The sequence below is a fragment of the Urocitellus parryii genome, chromosome X (assembly GCF_045843805.1).
Source record: "Urocitellus parryii isolate mUroPar1 chromosome X, mUroPar1.hap1, whole genome shotgun sequence".
Lineage (NCBI taxonomy): Eukaryota > Metazoa > Chordata > Mammalia > Rodentia > Sciuridae > Urocitellus > Urocitellus parryii.
Window position 1 is genome coordinate 118,312,985 of NC_135547.1, and position 17,484 is coordinate 118,330,468.

Consider the following 17,484-nt stretch of genomic DNA (forward strand, 5'->3'; position numbering starts at 1 on the left):
GCTATGAAGTTAGAAAGAAAAAAAAACTGACTAGAAAAGAAATTGGTACTGAGAAGTGGGGTCATTGCTTCTGAACCTGATTATGTGGTTCAGAAGCCTTTGAAGCTAGTATGCATGGTTGCAGGGAGGTGTTGAATTAGAGATGCAAGCTGGAAAAGCTTTAGAATGTTTTCAGTGGAACTTAATGGACAATTCTTTGGGAGCTCAGAAGACAAGAATGCTGATAGGACAATGGACAGTAAAAATTGGCCTCATGCAGTTTTAGAGAAGGAAGATTCTATTGGAAATTGAACTAGAGGCCACTCATGTTATGTTATGGCAAAGAAGCTGTCTACATTTTGCTCCTGTCCTGAGACTTTCTGTTAGGCTAAATTTAAAGGTGATGAACTAATTAATTTGGCAGAGAAAACTTTAAGGCAGCGGCATGGGTGTTGCTGGCAGCTTTTAGCCAAGTTTGCTTGATAACCAAGAACAGAAAGCAGAGCAGAAAGATTTGAAAAACTTGCAGTTCGACCATAAAAGTGTGAGTAAAACTGGAGTTAAGGAAGGCATGGTTGTGAAAGAGATTACAGCCAGGAAAGAGACACTGCTAAGTACTTTACCCAGAAACAATTGGAAAAATGGCATGAGGGTATCTCAGGAACTGGCAAGACCATACCCATCTCAGAGTCAATGGTGTAAAAGTAAAAATTCCTCCAAGAAGAGACCATGGGAGCACCCTGCTCACACAGGGGGCCTAGAAAGTTGTTTCACAGTCTCAGCCACCCAGGCATTCAGAGGCTGCTGCAGCCATCATCCCAGAATGCTTGACTACTGCTTGAGATGGTGGCAGACCTTGGCATCAACACCAACCATAGTGTTGGTCCTACAGGAATGCAGGATGCTGTAGGTAGGGGGTCATGGAGGCTTCCACTAAGATTTCAAAGAAATTCCTGGGAGACTAGGCAAAGTGTAGCAGGGTCAGAGTTCCCACAAGCTGTCCCTGATAGGGCAATGTGTGAAGATGTGAGAGGAAGCCAAAGCTGCAGTGGAGACCCCCAAGACTGAGAGATGCCGGTAACATGGAACATCTGCCAAGAAAAGCTGCAAGAATCAATAAGAAACAAGCCATGTGGACTGCCACCAGGGGCAGAGCTACACAATCCCTTTGAAGAGAATATCACAATGCCATATGCTTCAGATGATGGATATAGAGCTACAGGATGTGTTTCCAGCTGGATTTTGGTCTTGCCTTGGTCCTGTCCTTTCTTTCTATGCTGCTATTTCTCCTTTGTGGAATGGAACTGTTTACTCTATGCCATTATATATAAGTTTATGTAACTTGTTTTTGATCTTTACTCTCACAGCCAAGAGGTTTTCTTTTTAAATTTTTTAGTTTTTCCTAATTGATTATACATGACAGTAGAATGCATTTTGACACATCATACATAATGGAGTATAACTTCTCATTCTTCTGGTTGTACATGATGTAGAGTTGCACAGGTCGTGTAATCATATATGCATATAGGGTAATAATATGTGATTCATTCTATTATCATTCTTACCCCCATACACCCTCCCCTCCCTTCACTTCCCTCTGTCTAATCCAAGGTACCTCTGTTCTCTGCCTCCCCCCTTATTGTTAATTAGCAAACACATATCAGAGAAAACATTTGGTACTTTGTGATTGGCTTATTTCACTTAGCATGATATTCTCCAGTTCCATCCATATACTGGCAAACGTCATAATTTCATTCTTCTTTAAGGATGAATAATAGTCTATTGTGTATATATACCACAATTTCTTTATCCATCTGTTGAAGGGCACCTAGGTTGGTTCCATAGTTTAGCTATTGTGAATTGAGCTGCTATAAAACAGCTAAGAGTTTGTCTTGAGTCTCAAACAAAATTTCTAAAAATATATTTTTAGATGACACAAGACCTTTATTTATTTGTATGTGGTGCTGAGAATTGAACCCAGAGCCTAAAACATGCTAGGTAAGCGCTCTACCACTGAGCCACAACCCTCAAACAAGAGTTTTGACTTGGAGTTTTGAGCAATGCTAAATATATGGGGACTCTTGGAAATGGGCTAAATGTTATTTTGAATTATGAGATGGGCATGAACTTTCAGGGGCCAGGGGCAGAATGTTATGGTTTAGATATGAGGTGCCTCCAAAAATCTCATGTGTGAGACAATGCAAAAAAATTCAGAGATGAAATGATTGGATTATGAGAACCTTAACCTAATCAGTGCATTAATCCACTGCTATAAATTAACTGGGAGATAACTATAGACAGGGAGTGGCTGAAAGAAGGTCACTGGGGGCATACCTTTTGGGTTTATATTTTGTCCCTGGTGAGTAGAACTCTCTGTTTGCATGCATCCTGGTTGCCATTCCAAGCTGCTTTCCTCCACCATGCCCTTCTGCTACAATGTTCTGCCTCAGCTTGGGCCCAGAGCTATGAAGTCAGCCATCTGAGACCTCTAACCCTGTGAACCAAAATAAACTTTTCTTCCTCTAATTGTCTGACACATAGTACATGCTCACAAGTTATTCTTTTCAGATCTTTTGGTCACAGCAACAAAAAAGATGACTAAATCCTATGTCTTCTCTGGAAAAGTATATATTCAGGTCATTTTCCCATTTTTTAAATTGGATTTTTGGGGTGGGGGGTTTTGCTTAATGTAGTTCCTTACATAGAGGAATGTTTAATATCATATTTTTTCTAAATTTAAGATCCTGTAACCAATATGGGCATCAATTGAAGACTTATTCACTCTATTAATTGTTATGGTACTACATACTACAGAACATTATGCATCTACTTAAATGAATGAATCAGATTTATATATGCTAACTTGGAGTAATGTTCATGATGAAAATTTTTTTAAATGTTTTTTAGTTGTAGATGGACATAATACCTTTATGTATTTTTTAAGAGGTGCTGAGGATTGAACCCAGTGCCGCACATGGGCAAGGCAAAAATGGTTTACCACTGAGCTACAACCCCAGCCCATCATGATGAAATCTTTAAGGGCAGAAATTCAGTGGTAGAATAGAGGTTTTATGTGATTCTACCTTTATACACACACACACACACACACACACACACACAGTGTATATATATGTATGTATGTATGTGTGTGTGTGTGTGTGTATATATATATATATATATATATATATATATGTCCATATATATAAAAGTATATATGTTGTTTACTATCTTTCTCCTCATACTGGCATAAGTATTTGTTGAGAGAATTTCTGCCTATTTCATTCATTGCTGTATCTAACCTGTATCTAAAACAGTGTCTGACACATAGTACATGCTCACAGTTATTTTATTCAGTGAATTAATAAGTGCTTATCTCTTTTTGTATGAGCAAGGAGAAGAAGGTGAAAGAGGTCATTCATGGCTGTTAGTTTTAATTACTTCTGGGGAAAAGGATTATTGAAAAGTAAAGGAGAGGGGTTGGGGTTGTGGCTCAGTGGTAGCATGCTTGCCTAGCATGCGGGAGGCACTGGGTTCGATTTTCAGCACCACATACAAATAAGTGAACATAAAAGTTCATCAACAACTAAAAAAATATTTTAAAAAAAAGAAAAGTAAAAGGAGAGTGAAGATAATTAACATTTTCTTTATCTTCCTTTTTAATCTGTTAACAATAAACATATTAGTTTCATAATGTAAAAATTCTAAAAAGATAGTGTTACAGGGAGAAAAGGAAGATAAACTATGAATGTCATTGTCATCACATGAAGAAATACTCAACATTTTAGTTCTATACACTTCTGGGTAAAGAAGGGGAAAGACAAATAGGGCTGTTTGAGGAACATAGAAGGCTACAGGTTAGGGAACACTGAGTGGGTGTGAAGACTTTCTTTTCTTTATATTTAGTTACATTTGTGGGTATTGGCTGCTTTAACTGCATTAAAAGATGTATGAATTGGAAATTGCTCCTTTGGTATCAAATATGGGTGTATTCATCATTTGGTGTCTAGCTAATTCGTTTTGTTTAAACCAATGAGTAACTGTGTAAGTGACTGCCTTCACCTCTGTGGCTGCTCTTAATCACTTATAACTGGTCTACTGGATCACCAATAACAGTGTTTGGTATTTTCTGAATATATTCACCTTTGGTGAAGAGGGCTCATGCATGTTGAACTAGTTACTCGGTACTGGAAAAATCGTGGGTTCATACCATAACTCAGTCTGATGTAAGCTCCACGATTGCTGCCTTCTTCGTAATAATTAGAAGCAGAAAATATGGTAATAACCTGATTAGTAAAAAAGAGAATCAGGTTCATAAAATTAGTTCTCAAAAGTTTATTCAATAAAGTCAGAAATAGCTTAATTATTAAAAAGCAAAAATTAAACACAGTTCATAATTTCTGCAAATTATCCAAGTCTAACATGATTTCTTAAAGAGTCCACTGGAGGAAAACAAAGGTTTTCACTCGGTGTCTCCAGGAGTACTACCTCCTAGACACTCATTCAATATCTCCAGTGCATGACCTTGTATAATTTTAGTGCCAGATCTTAGAATCCTCTTCAGTGTTTGGTTTTGCAAATTCTAATTTTCCAAGGGGATAAATCCCTTATTTTCTTATCTTGTTATATCTGAGCATTCAAAATAAAACTTGTCTAGTAGCTCAGTCTTTTTCTTTTGCTTGGAGCTGAGTAACTTCATTCATTGAATAAGACAACTTAGAGGGTTCAAGGCTCAACAAAGCCAGTGCTTTAAGGGCAGAGAAACAGTGCCAAGACTATGAAACCATGACCACTGTCTTGGGAAGGAACAAGCCTTAGGAGTATGGTGGAATATGGAAAGAAATACTTGTCAGTGACAGAAAACCTGGCTTAGGCCCAATTCTGTCATAATAAGCATGTCATTTCAGATAAACCACTGCTATTTTCTATCCATTTTCTCATTATAAAGAAGTCCTAAAAATACTCACTTTACTTATCTTACAATATTGGTATGAGCCTAAAATAAATTAATAGTTAAGAAAAAGCAAAGGAAGAAATGCCACACAATTTGGTATTGATTGTTATTTATTGCTCTTCCCTATAGAAAAAGAGGCTAACCAGGTCAATGGAGGAGGACCGGAATCATCTCCTCAGTCCTCACCTCTTCTAACCTTATTAACATCACTGAAGGAGCAGAATATACTCCATTCTCATGGCTACAGCAAAACTAACCATGGAGAGCTACTAGCAGGAGACTGCCTATTCAGCCAGTTGAAGGAAAGTGTGTTTTGTACTCTGCACAAGGAATGTGCAAAAAGTGGAAGAGAACAAAGTGGATTCACTGCTGCCTTCCATGTACTCTGTGAGGAAAAGTACATTCTTAACCGTACAGGAGAGTTGTATTACAATAAGTAAAGAATGAAGCCTGTGTGTGTGTGTGTACTTAGTGCCATGTGTCAGAATTTCATTAATCTGTTTCTGGGATTAATAAAGATCAGTAAATAAGTCAAATATCTCTTAGGGTATGGGAGAGTGAGGGCCTTTCAAACAACCTATATATGAACCCGCCAGTGTCTGCTTTTTGTTTGGTACTAGGAAAGATATCTTCTTATGGGCTCCTAGGTCAGACACTCTCTGTGATGAGAAGACTCTATTCTTGGGGGAAGTATGTCTGTGAGGATGTCACCAACAATGTTAGCTTACCTTCCCATCATGGCAGATTTCATACCCATCATGCTTACATTCATGAGACCTAATGAGCATCTTCAACTGGTATTTATTGAGAATCTTAGAGGTAACGTCTGGTCCAAAATAGCAGCCTCCTCCTCGACTTGTGTTTGGATAACAGCCTTTTCTTCCTCTGGGGTCACTCCACAGAATGTCAACGACCTTGGAAGAACAAACCAAATTAGGCTGCTCCCTATAATTGAGAGTCTGTCTTTCTAGATTCTTATTTACCAGATATACTAACCCAAAGTACACCAAAGGCTCTTTTCCATTCCTCCTCTAAAATTGCTTCATACTCATCTACTCCATGCATCCTTTCCAGAATAATTTTTCTTAAGTACTGGGGATTAAACCCACGGGCACTCTACCACTGAGCTCTGTCCCTAGGCCTTTTTATTTTGAGATAGGGTCTAAGTTGCTGAAGCTGGCCTTGAACTTGCAATCCTCCTGCCTCAGCCTCTAAATTGCTACGATTACAGGCATGCAGTAAAGTTGCTGGGATTACAGGAGTGGGTCAACACATTTGTCCATTCTTTTCTTTTAAAATAGTTTCATTGTCATGTTCACAGAAGAAAGTAGTTCCCCATAAGGAACACATTAGGCATTCTTAATATAGTCAAAGAAATTAGGTAGCTCATCCAGCTGGGACTTGGGCCTGGAGCTTTTGTCTTGTTGAACAAACAGCCTGAGGAAGCGCTTGCTCTTTCCCACCACAAATAGAGAAAGCTGTTCATTCAAGAACATTCTTAAAGAATCTTCCCCTTTTACCAACTTGATATGGACATTCTCGGTTTCAGCAATACATTTGCTCAATGACTTATTTCTACCAGGTATTCTCCTAAATCCATAGAGTTTTATTAGCATAACATTTCTTTTGGGGTAAGTGTGTGGAAGAGGCAAGCACATGTCACATGATACCCAGGACAGAATACCCAAGTTTCTAAAGGATATTTTTCATGAAAATTTGGAAGCTCTTTCTTTACAGCTCCAATGTACAAGTGTAACATGTCTTTATTTAAACTTCTCCTATAAGAACTTCAAGAGCAGTAATAAAAACTACCTTTGTCACTAAAGATAGCAACAACCCTAGAAAAACTCTCTGGGTCCCACATTTAAAATATTTTAAATCTGGCATTTGGGCCAGTTGATCAGTAAAGTACCTCAAAGTTCTAACATGCTATAATTCTGAAAGTCTATATTTTCCACATTTCTTTTTTTCTTTTGGTTTTGGTTTTTGATGCTGGTGCTGGTAATTGAACCTAGGACCTCAAGTGCTGGGCATCCTGGGCATGTGTTTTACTGCTGAGTATACCTTTAGCCCTTCCACCTCCACATGTTTCTTTTGAGGGCATGAAAAAGCATGCGTTTTGAGTTGTGCAGTTATTCTAGTAGGACCAAATCAGGTCTTAAGAACCCAAAATGGTTGCTCTACTAAATCTGACTGTGTACCCATTACAGGTTTAGTGTTGAAGGGAAGCTAGAAATAAATGAGGGAAAGGGCAGTGAGGTGGAAAGAACAGAACTGGCAGGACAACCACCCTGGAATAGTCAGCATTTGGTCAAAACTAGAGAAATCCTGCACAAGGCACAGATCAGACACTTGCAGCTTTTTGAAGATTGATTGAGTTCAAAATAAAAACCACTCCAAAAAAGAATCAACCCAGCAGTTTCCTTACTCCTCACTGAATTCTAACATGGGCACAACCAGTACAAATAAATACAATGCAACACCTTTACTATGCTGCTGTTTATGACAAAAATAGCATTTGCATTTTAAACTGAGTCATATCTGGCTTTTACACCAACTAATTCATCTTTGACCTGCAGTATAACGAAGGCTCAAACACAAAACACAAGGGGTTGTATTTTATTAGGAAGGGATTAAGTTTTCAATTCCTACAAGAATATGAATCATTTATAGAAAAATTATCCCTGGAAAAACCTCTTAAATTATCCTGAAAGTACATTATACATGGTTTTATCTGTATAATCATATATACTAATTAAGTTTATGTATATACATATAAAATAGTATGTAAAAAAGACTATTTACGAAAATAAATTTTTACAGTATTTTTCTTTTTTTGCCCTCTTTGCCATATATGACAGTTGAAATCTACATAAATTAAACCTACATATGATGGAACTCTGTAGAACTAGAATAAGCACTGGTCAAGAAGTCATCTTTCAAGTAATTATCTATGTCCTCTTGGGCAAATCACTTCACCTATTTTGGTCTCAGTTGTTATTAATGAAATGAGAAAGATATATCTAAAACTTATTTTCTTTGATTCAAGATCACAAGGGATAACAATTTTAAGAAATGAGCATCTCTATCAGAATCCATTCCATGAAATCTCCATTTTGTGTATGGGGATAAGGGGTACTGGGGACTATACATTACTTATCTGTTTAGAAATTATTCATTTGACTAGGTTTTCTTAGACTATAGTTGTAACACAGGTTTAATTCTGGAGCTCACAAACAAACAAAAATGCTATTAAGGGCTCTTTTTAAGTGAAATAAATTCTTCCATAGAAACCATCTCTTTTTTTCTTAACAACAACCTATCCTCTGAGATGCAGGAGTCTTAGGATGGTCACTGCATGAGAGATTAAGTATTTGCAACATTTTTTACTAATAATTTTCAAACCAAAAAGTGGGAAACTTTCACTGACATATGGATTTTAATGATCAGAATGACAAACATCTATTTGTGTCTCAGCCTTTTAAATCTCCTCAATGTAAAATAAATCAAAAACACATGAGATTCCACCATATTCCCTCTAGGATGGCTACAATCAAAAGGGTGTAGTTCAGTGGTAATGCATGTGCTTGACAAGTGCAAGGCCCTAGGTTTAATCTCCAGCATCAAAAGAGTCGGGGGTGCAGACAGGCAATAGTAAGTGCTGGTGAGAATGGAGGAGAAATTAGAACTTCATTGCTGATGGGAATGTACAATGGTATAGCCACTTGGGCTAACAGTTTGGAACTTTTTCAAAATATTTAACTTTAGAGTTATCTTATCATTCAGCAATTCATATTGAGTATGTACTGCATATATATACTCAAGAGAAATGAAAAGATATGTGCATATAAAAACTTGCATGTTGTATGCGAATGTTCATAAAGGCATTATTCATAACAGTAAAAAAATAGAAACCAACCCAAATGTCCATGAGCCAATAAATGAATAAATACAATATATCTACCCATATAGAACATCATTCAGCAATTGAAAGAAATAAAGTACTGACATATGCTACAACATGGATGAACCTAAAGAACATTGTGCTGAGTAAAAGATTCCAGACATGAAAGATCACATATTGTATGTGCCCATTACAATAAAATGTTCAGAATTAGCATATCTATAAAGACAGAAAGCAGGTTAATGGTTGCCTAGGGTTGAGGGGGGACAGGAAAAGGGGAGAATGGAGAGTGACTGCTAATAGGTATGGGGTTTCTTTCTTCACTGAAAAAAATGTTCTCAAATTAGACTGTAGTGATAGTTGTAAGTTTACTAAAAACTACTGAATTATATACTCTAAATGGGTAAGTTATATGATATATGAGTTATATTTCAATAAAAGTATCAAAATGCAGTGATGAATTCTGAGAGAATCATATGGTTTGCTTATAAAGGTAAGTTACTTTTATCTATATATTGTAAGGTACAACATCATCTATGCTGGTGTCTTCATTGCCACTCTGGGAACACTTTAATTACCTACCTGCTCCCATTCATGCTTTGATAACTGTTGAGAAGGGAAACCATTTGATTTGACTTTTCCTGATGAAGTAACAGTAATGTCCCCTTTACTTTTCTTAGAGTCGGTGGCATGGCCTCTATTTATTGACACTGGTGGCATCAGCACAGATCTCATCTATAAAACAAATTAATGTTTTAGTGAAATACTCTGCTTATTGTGCTGCATGCAGACACTTCAGTACCAGTTAGGATTCTGTCTATACTGTTGTGCCTCAACCCAATGAAAAACACACAGAAACCTTTTCTGACTCTCCTACCTCCTATGACTCGTTGATCCACTGTTGTCTGTAAAGTGGGCCTGTTAAATTCTGTTTGCACATTTTTCAACTAAAGACACTGCACTACAGGGAAAGACTCACATTAAAGTTTCTAAAGGATACCAGAGGCACATATACGTATGCAGGTGCTAAACAGCTTCTAAGGCACCATCACAGGAAATTAAAGATGTTAAGTGCAGGGAAAACTAGTCTCCCTCTGAGCCTTCATCTGGAGCTTGGAGGAGTTCAGAAAAATCTATTAAAAGGACAGCTGCTTTTAATTTTGTTGTATTTTGCAGGAGAAATGAAAAAAAAAAGTACATCTGTATCAGAAAAGTTCTAAATGGGACATGGATTAAAAACTTTGGAAGCCCTTAACGTAAATGTACTGTAGTTCTCAGTCTGACCTGTCAGCAATTGATTATGTTCTCTAACAACACTCCAGTGTTACTTTGGAAAATAAAATGTCTTTCTGATAGAATTTCAACTATTCTAATCCCTCTGCATTCCCTTATACAACATGAAATAATAATTTTATTCTTGTGTCTTTGTAGCACCATACCTTAACACAAAGCAATTTCAATCAATACTTCTGCTACACTGGTGACCACAGCTCACAATTCTCTGGAGTAGGTACCTAGTTTCTACTAAAAACTATGGTATGTATGAAATCTTTTCAAAAATAAAATTGAGGCTGGATATGATAGCACAGGCCTATTAATTCTCAGGAGGAGAGACAAGAAGGATTCCAAGTTTAAGGCCAGCCTCAGCAACTTAGCAAGATCCTGCCTCAAAAAAAAAAAAAAAAAAAAAAAAAAAAAAAAAAAAGGGGATCTTATTCTAAAGCCTTGTCTCACTGAACTTGTTGGAAATTTCTATCTCAGCTATTATTAGCCAGTTCAGAGCCTACCTTTTCTGTCTTTCCCAGGCAAATGTCCTCAGGTCTTAGGCAGACCAGAATATTCTAGGAAAGCCCTCTGAATCTAGGTCAACACAATTCACTTCTGATAAACTCATAGGGCAAGGCCACATGGTTCCTTAAGTCTGTGCTGCTCTGCAGTTTTCAAGACCACTTAGGATTTTGAGATAATGTTGCCTAGCTCCTCTAAGGCATCACATCACCATTTTTTCTTGGGAGTCCTACTAGCCATTGTTTATATTTCTTCTTTTGAAATACTCACTGCTGGGGAGTTCAAGAATACCAGAGATTTAGTCTTATAGAGTTTTTCTTTTCTATCCCTCTACATTGACCTCCAACCTGCTCATCATCCAAAATCCTTTCAATTAATTTAGAAGATAAGTTGCCATTAGGTTTCCTCAACACTACCCCTCCCTTATTAAATTATACCACCACCACAGGTACAAACCAGGAAGTGTGATAATCTGACAATTGAAGGGTCCTATGGAATAAGAACATGGGGATTATAAAACTGAACTTGGAAATCTACCTTTGTATCTTATCTGATAGAGTTCCAGAAGCTCAAGACTACTACTTTCATCACAGTTTAATTATATTTATTTAATATAAATTTATACTGTTAGTTCTTACACTAGTAGGGATATAAGACACAAGCTCTCTCTCTCTCTCTCTCTCTCTCTCTCTATATATATATATATATATATATATATATATATATATATATAAATATAAATCAAGTTTTTAAATAAAACCAGTCTTATGAGCCAGTGGAACAGTAATCCCTGAAGGGGATGAAATTTGAAGCATCCTGGGAAAATTGCTAGCCCAAAAATGTCCCTTAGGGTCTGTCCTAATCACTGAAATTCAGACTTCAGATCCAAATATCAGGAAAAAAAACAAAAGGGAGAATCAGAGAGCTATATGTTTAGTATTATTTTACGTTTTCTTCATCTAGGTTAATAATTTAATCTTCACAATAATCTAAAGTGATATTTCTAACTTATTGGTGTAGGAACTGAGACTTAGAAAACTTCAGTGCCTTATCCAATCACCATCCAAGAAATGGCAGAAGCAGGATATAAATCTGACTATGTCTGTCTGATATCAGAATTTCTAGTCTTTACTACATCATGGTGGCTCTCAACTTAGGGTCTCCACAGAGCTAGGGTAGCCATTCCAGAGACTTGTTTGCAATACCTCAAAAAGCCTTACATGAGGCTGGCTGCTCAGGCTAACCTCGGGAAAGTAAATTTTCATTCTGAGCCATTGGTAGTGGCTGCCATGGTTGATTAGTGCAGTAGTCACAGGGTGGGTGGTGGAGAGTATAGCATTCATGCCATGTGCTTGCCAATATTTGACAGACAAAAACACCATGTTCCTTTGTTCTTGGCAAGAATCATATCTAGTGTGTTTTTTTTTTATGTTTAGCCTTTATTTTAAACAAAGATGAATCCTAATCTATAGAAAAGAAAAATCACTCTGGTTCACACTTTTAAACACGTCTTATGAAAATTATAAAATCACTTTATTCTTTTTAGTTGTACATGACAGTAGAATCTATGTTTTGACATATTTATAAAAGCATGGAATATATATTATTCTAATTAGGATCCCAGTCTTGTGGATATACACTATGTTGCGATTCACTGTGGTGTATTCATATATGTACATAGGAAAGTTATGTCAGATTCATTCCACTGTCTTTCCTGTTCTTCCTCCCCTCCCTTCCCTTTATTCCCCTTTGTATAATCCACTGAACTTCTATTCTTCCTCTCCCCCTCTTATTGTGGATTAGCATCCACATATCAGGGAGAACATTCATTCTCTTGTTTTGGGGGAATTAGCTTATTTCACTTAGCAGATAGTCTCCAGATCCACTTATTTACTGGCAAATACCACAAAGTCATTCTTTATGGCTGAGTAATATTCCATTGTGTATAATACCACAATTTCTTTATCTATTCATCTGTTGATGGGCATCTAGATTGGTTCCACAGCTTAGCTATTGTACATTGTGCTGCTATAATATAAACATTGATGTGGCTGTACACTGTACTACGCTGATTTTTAACTCCTTTGGATATATACTATGAAGTGGAATAACTTGGTCAAATGGTGGTTCTATTTCTAGTTTTTTGAGGAATCTCCATACTGCTTTCCAGAGTGGTTGCACTAATTTTCAGCCCCACCAACAATATATGAATATACCCTTTTCCCCACATCCTCACCAACATTTACTGTTACTTGTATTCTTGATAATTGCCTTTCTGACTGGACTGAGATGGAATCTCAGTGTAGTTTTAATTTGCATTCCTTTAGTTGCTAGAGATGTTGAACATTTTTTCATATATTTATTGACCATTTGTATTTCTTCTTTTGAAAAGCATCTGTTTAGTTCCTTTGCCCACTTATCGAATGGATTATTTATTTTTGGTATTAAGCTTTTTGAGTTCTTTGTATATACTGGAAATTAACACCTTATCTGAGGTGTGGATGGCAAAGCTTTTCTCCCATTCTTTAGGTTATCTCTTCATGCTCTTGATTGTTTCCTTTGCTGTAAAGAAGCTTTTTAGTTTGATATCATTCCATTTGTTGATTTTTTTATATTACTTCTTGTGCTTTAGGAATCTTGTTGGGGAAGTCATTTCCTAAGTTGACAGATTGAAGTGTTGGGCCTACATTTTCTTCTAGTAGGTGCAGGGTTTCCAGTCTAGTACCTAGGTCTTTGGTCCACTTTAAGTTTTGTGCAGGGTGAGAGATAGGAGAGGTTAAATTTCATTCTACTACATATAGATTAATTTTATATCCTGCTATTATGCTGATATCCCAGCACCATTTGTTGAAGAGGTTATCTTTTCTCCAGAATACATTTTTGGCACCTTTGTCGAGTATAAGAGAATTGTATTTATATGGGTTTGTCTCTATGTCTTCTATTCTGTACCATTGGTCTACATGTGTTTTGGTGTCAGTACCATGATGTTTTTGTTATTATAGCTCTGTAGTATAATTTAAGGTCAGGTGATGTAATGCCTCCTGCTTCGCTTTTCTTGCTAAGGATTGCTTTGGCTATTCCGGGCCTCTTAGTTTTCCAAATGAATTTCATGACTGCTTTTCCTATATCTATAAAGCATGTCATTGCAATTTTAATAGGAATTGCATTAAATTTGTATAGCACTCTTGATAGTTTGGCCATTTTGACAATATTAATTCTGCCTATCCAAGATCATGGGAGATCTTTCCATTGTCTAAGATCTTCTTCTATTTCTTTTGTTAGTGTTCTGTAGTTTTCCATTGTAAAGGTCTTTCACCTCTTTTGTTAGATTGATTCTCAAGTTTGTTTTGTTTTAGGCTATTGTGAATAGAATAGTTTTCCTAATTTCTCTTTCAGCTGATTCATCACTGGTGTATAGGAACACAATTAACATGAGTGTTAATTTTATATCCTGCTACTATACTGAATTAATTTATGAGCTATAGAAGTGTTCTAAGTCCTCTAAATATAGAATAATGTTGTCAGAAAATAGAGATAGTTAGAGCTCTTCTTTTGCTATTCATATCCCTTTAATTTCTTTCTTTTGCCTAATTGTTCTAGTTAGAGTTTCAGGAACCATGTTGAATATAAGTGCCTTGTTCCAGTTTTTAGAGAGAATGCTTTCAGTTTTTCTCCATTTAGAATGATGTTGGCCTTGGGTTTGTCATATATAGCTTTTACAATGTTGAGATATGTTCCTACTTGCCCTAGATTTTCTCATGATTTAAACATGAATGGATGCTGTATTTTGTCGAATGCTTTTTCTGTATCTATTGAGATCATCATGTGATCCTTGTCTTTAAATCTGTTTATGTGGTGCATTATATTTATTGATTTCCATATGAACCAACCTTGCATCCCTGGGACGAAACACTCTTGATCATGGTGCAATATTTTAACATGTTTTTTTATGCAATTTGCCAGTATTTTATTAAGAATTTTTGTTATCTATGTTCATCAGGGATATTGGTCTGAAGCTTTCTTTCCTTGGTGTGTCTTTAACTAGTTTTGGTATCAGGGTAATACTAGCTTCATAGAATAAATTTGGAAGGGTTCCCTCCTTTTCTATTTCATGGAATAATTTGAGGAGAATTGGTGTTAGTTCTTCTTTAAAGGTCTTATAGAACTCAGCTGAGAATCCACCCAGTCCTAGGCTTTTCTTGGTTGGAAGGCTTTTGATGGCATTCTCAATTTCATTACTTGAAATTGATCTGTTTAAACTTTCTATAGCCTCCTGGTTCAATTTGGGTAGGTTATAAGTCTGTAGAAATTTGTTGACGTCTTCAAGATTTTCTAATTTATTGAAGAATAGATTTTCAAAATAGTTTGATTATTCTTTGTATTTCAATAGTGTCTGTGGTGATATTTCCTTTTTTTATTGGTTATTCAAAACATTACAAAGATTGCAGAATCACATCGGTTACACATCCACATTTTTACATAATGCCATAATAGTAACTGTTGTATTCTGCTACCTTTCCTATCCTCTACTATCCCCCCTCCCCTCCCCTCCCATCTTCTCTCTCTACCCCATCTACTGTAATTCATTTCTCTCCTTATTTTTTCCCATTTCATTTTTTGTCACAAATTTTAATAATTTGAGTTCTTTCCCTCTTTCTTTTGGTTAGCTTGGCTAAAGGTTTATAGATTTTGTTTATTTTTTCAAAGAACCAACTTTTTGTTTCATTGATTTTTGAATTTTAAAAATTTCAACTTCATTGATTTCAGTTCTCCACTAAGTTTATACTGACTCTCTCATCTTGATCAAAGCATCTTACTGACTTGACTATTCATTGATATTGTAAGAAAGAGGACCTTAAACTTAGGATGACCTTACAATTTATTGCAACTGGGATACTATTTTAGAGTAGAAGGAGGCATTATTAACAATTAAACCAGGACAAATGTATAATCCAGTTAGTACGGAAGTCACTCAGTGAAATGGGCAAAGAGGTATATAAAATCACCATAGATGTTGGTTTATACCCAAAAGACTTAAAATTAATGTTTACAGTGATGCAGCCACATGGATGTTTATAGTAGCTCCATTCACAATAGCTAAACTATGGAACAAACTTAGGTGTCCTTCAATAAATGAATGGATGAAGAAAATATGGTATGTATACACAATGGAGTATTACTCAGCCTTAAAGAAGAATGAAAAGATGGTAGTTGCTGGTAAATGTATGGAGCTGGAAAATATCATGATAATCAAAATAAGCCAATCCCCAAAAAACCAAAAGCTAAATGTTTTCTCTGATATGCAGATGCTAACTCACAATAGGGGTTAGTGGGAGCTGGGGAAGAATAGAGTAACTTTAGATTAGGTAGAGGGAAGTGAAGGGAGGGGAGGGGGTTTAGGGGTAAGAAGGATAGTAGAATGAATCAGACATTATTACCCTACATACATATATATAACTATACGACCAGTGTGATTCTATATCATGTACAACAAGAAGAATGAGAAATTATACTTCATTATATATGATGTAGCAAAGTGCATTCTACTGTTATGTGTAACCAATTAAATTTTAAAAATTAAAAAAAATCACCATAGACTCACAAAAGATATTATAAAAATGTTTCTATCCAATTTTGTCTTAGGTTTGCCCTGCTTTAGTCTTAAATCTCTTGAGAGGTATTTAGGTATTAAGTACTTACTATATCTCAGGTGCTGAGGTATTATCAGTGAACTGGAGAAGTGGGGAGATATAGTAAAGAATAGTCCCATGAATCCTTATTAATTATGGTGACTGTTACAAAGGATATATATAAGAAGCTTGAGAGTATATAAAGGACATCTGACCTAGTTTAGGTATATTAAGCTTAAATTAAAAGTATGAAAAGATGATAACACTAATATTATCATTCACATGTATATAAAGGTATAGAGGCTCCAAAACCTCAAGGTGCAATGGGATCACATTTCTGTCTCTATCAGATTCAATTCCAGTTCTAGATCCCCCTGTGTAGATTGGTTGAAAGTTGACTATAATTTCTGAGGTGTAATGGTTCAGATTTCCCACTAAGACTATATGCCACTGTTTGGCTTCACAGCTCTATTGGTCCTCATGCCCATGTGGCACCCCTTATGTTGTTAGTATGCAGACTCCAGCTTGGCTCTGGTAGAGGAGGAAGACAACTCCTGTTTCCCTATAAGTCCCATCAAGAAGCCCTTCACTAGGTGTGGAATATTTACAGATACCACATAGCCACTTCTCTCAGAGGTTCTATTCAGGTTCCTTTTTGGCCTCTGCTGTATTTAATATGCTTATTTACAGTTAAAGTATTTAAAAATAATTATCCTGATCAATCTGAAGTATAAGGGAAATCATATCAATTTTAAAAACTGCTATATGATTCTACTTATATCAGGTACCTAGAGTAGTCAAATTCATAGAAACAGAAAGTAGAATATTGGTTACTGTGGCTGGAAAGGGGAGGAGAATGGGGAGTTATTGTATAATGGGTATGGTTTCAGTCTTGGAAGATGAACAATTTTGTATAAGGATGGTGGTCACAGTGGTGATGGTTGCACAACAATGTGAGTGTACTTAATGCCACTGAATTATACACTTTAAAATGGTTACAGTGGTAAATTTTATGTCACATGCATTTTACCACCATGTAAATGAATTAATGGATATTTTAACTTTTAAAAATCAGAAGTTTTTTCACTTTTAGAAACTATATAAAATGCCAGCATGTCCTCATTTTTCCATTTTCAACATGAATTTTTAAAAAAAATACTTTCCACATATAGATGTTACCCATTTAGTTTTTTATTATGCATGCAATCATAGATTTTTCTCAAAATTTGTAC

The 17,484-nt window shown here is 36.0% G+C and overlaps 1 protein-coding gene across 1 annotated transcript in view; it reads right to left on the reverse strand.

Annotated features, from left to right (window-relative positions):
- Ppef1 (protein phosphatase with EF-hand domain 1) overlaps nucleotides 1-17,484 on the reverse strand; it is a 131,136-nt gene that overhangs the window by 20,935 nt on the left and 92,717 nt on the right. Inside the window, exons 15-17 of the mRNA XM_026396728.2 lie at nucleotides 9,417-9,569; nucleotides 5,659-5,844; nucleotides 4,120-4,262 (exon numbers count right to left, since the gene is read on the reverse strand). Of these exons, the coding sequence (XP_026252513.1) occupies nucleotides 4,120-4,262; nucleotides 5,659-5,844; nucleotides 9,417-9,569 (482 nt within the window). The remainder of the gene's footprint in view (nucleotides 1-4,119; nucleotides 4,263-5,658; nucleotides 5,845-9,416; nucleotides 9,570-17,484) is intronic.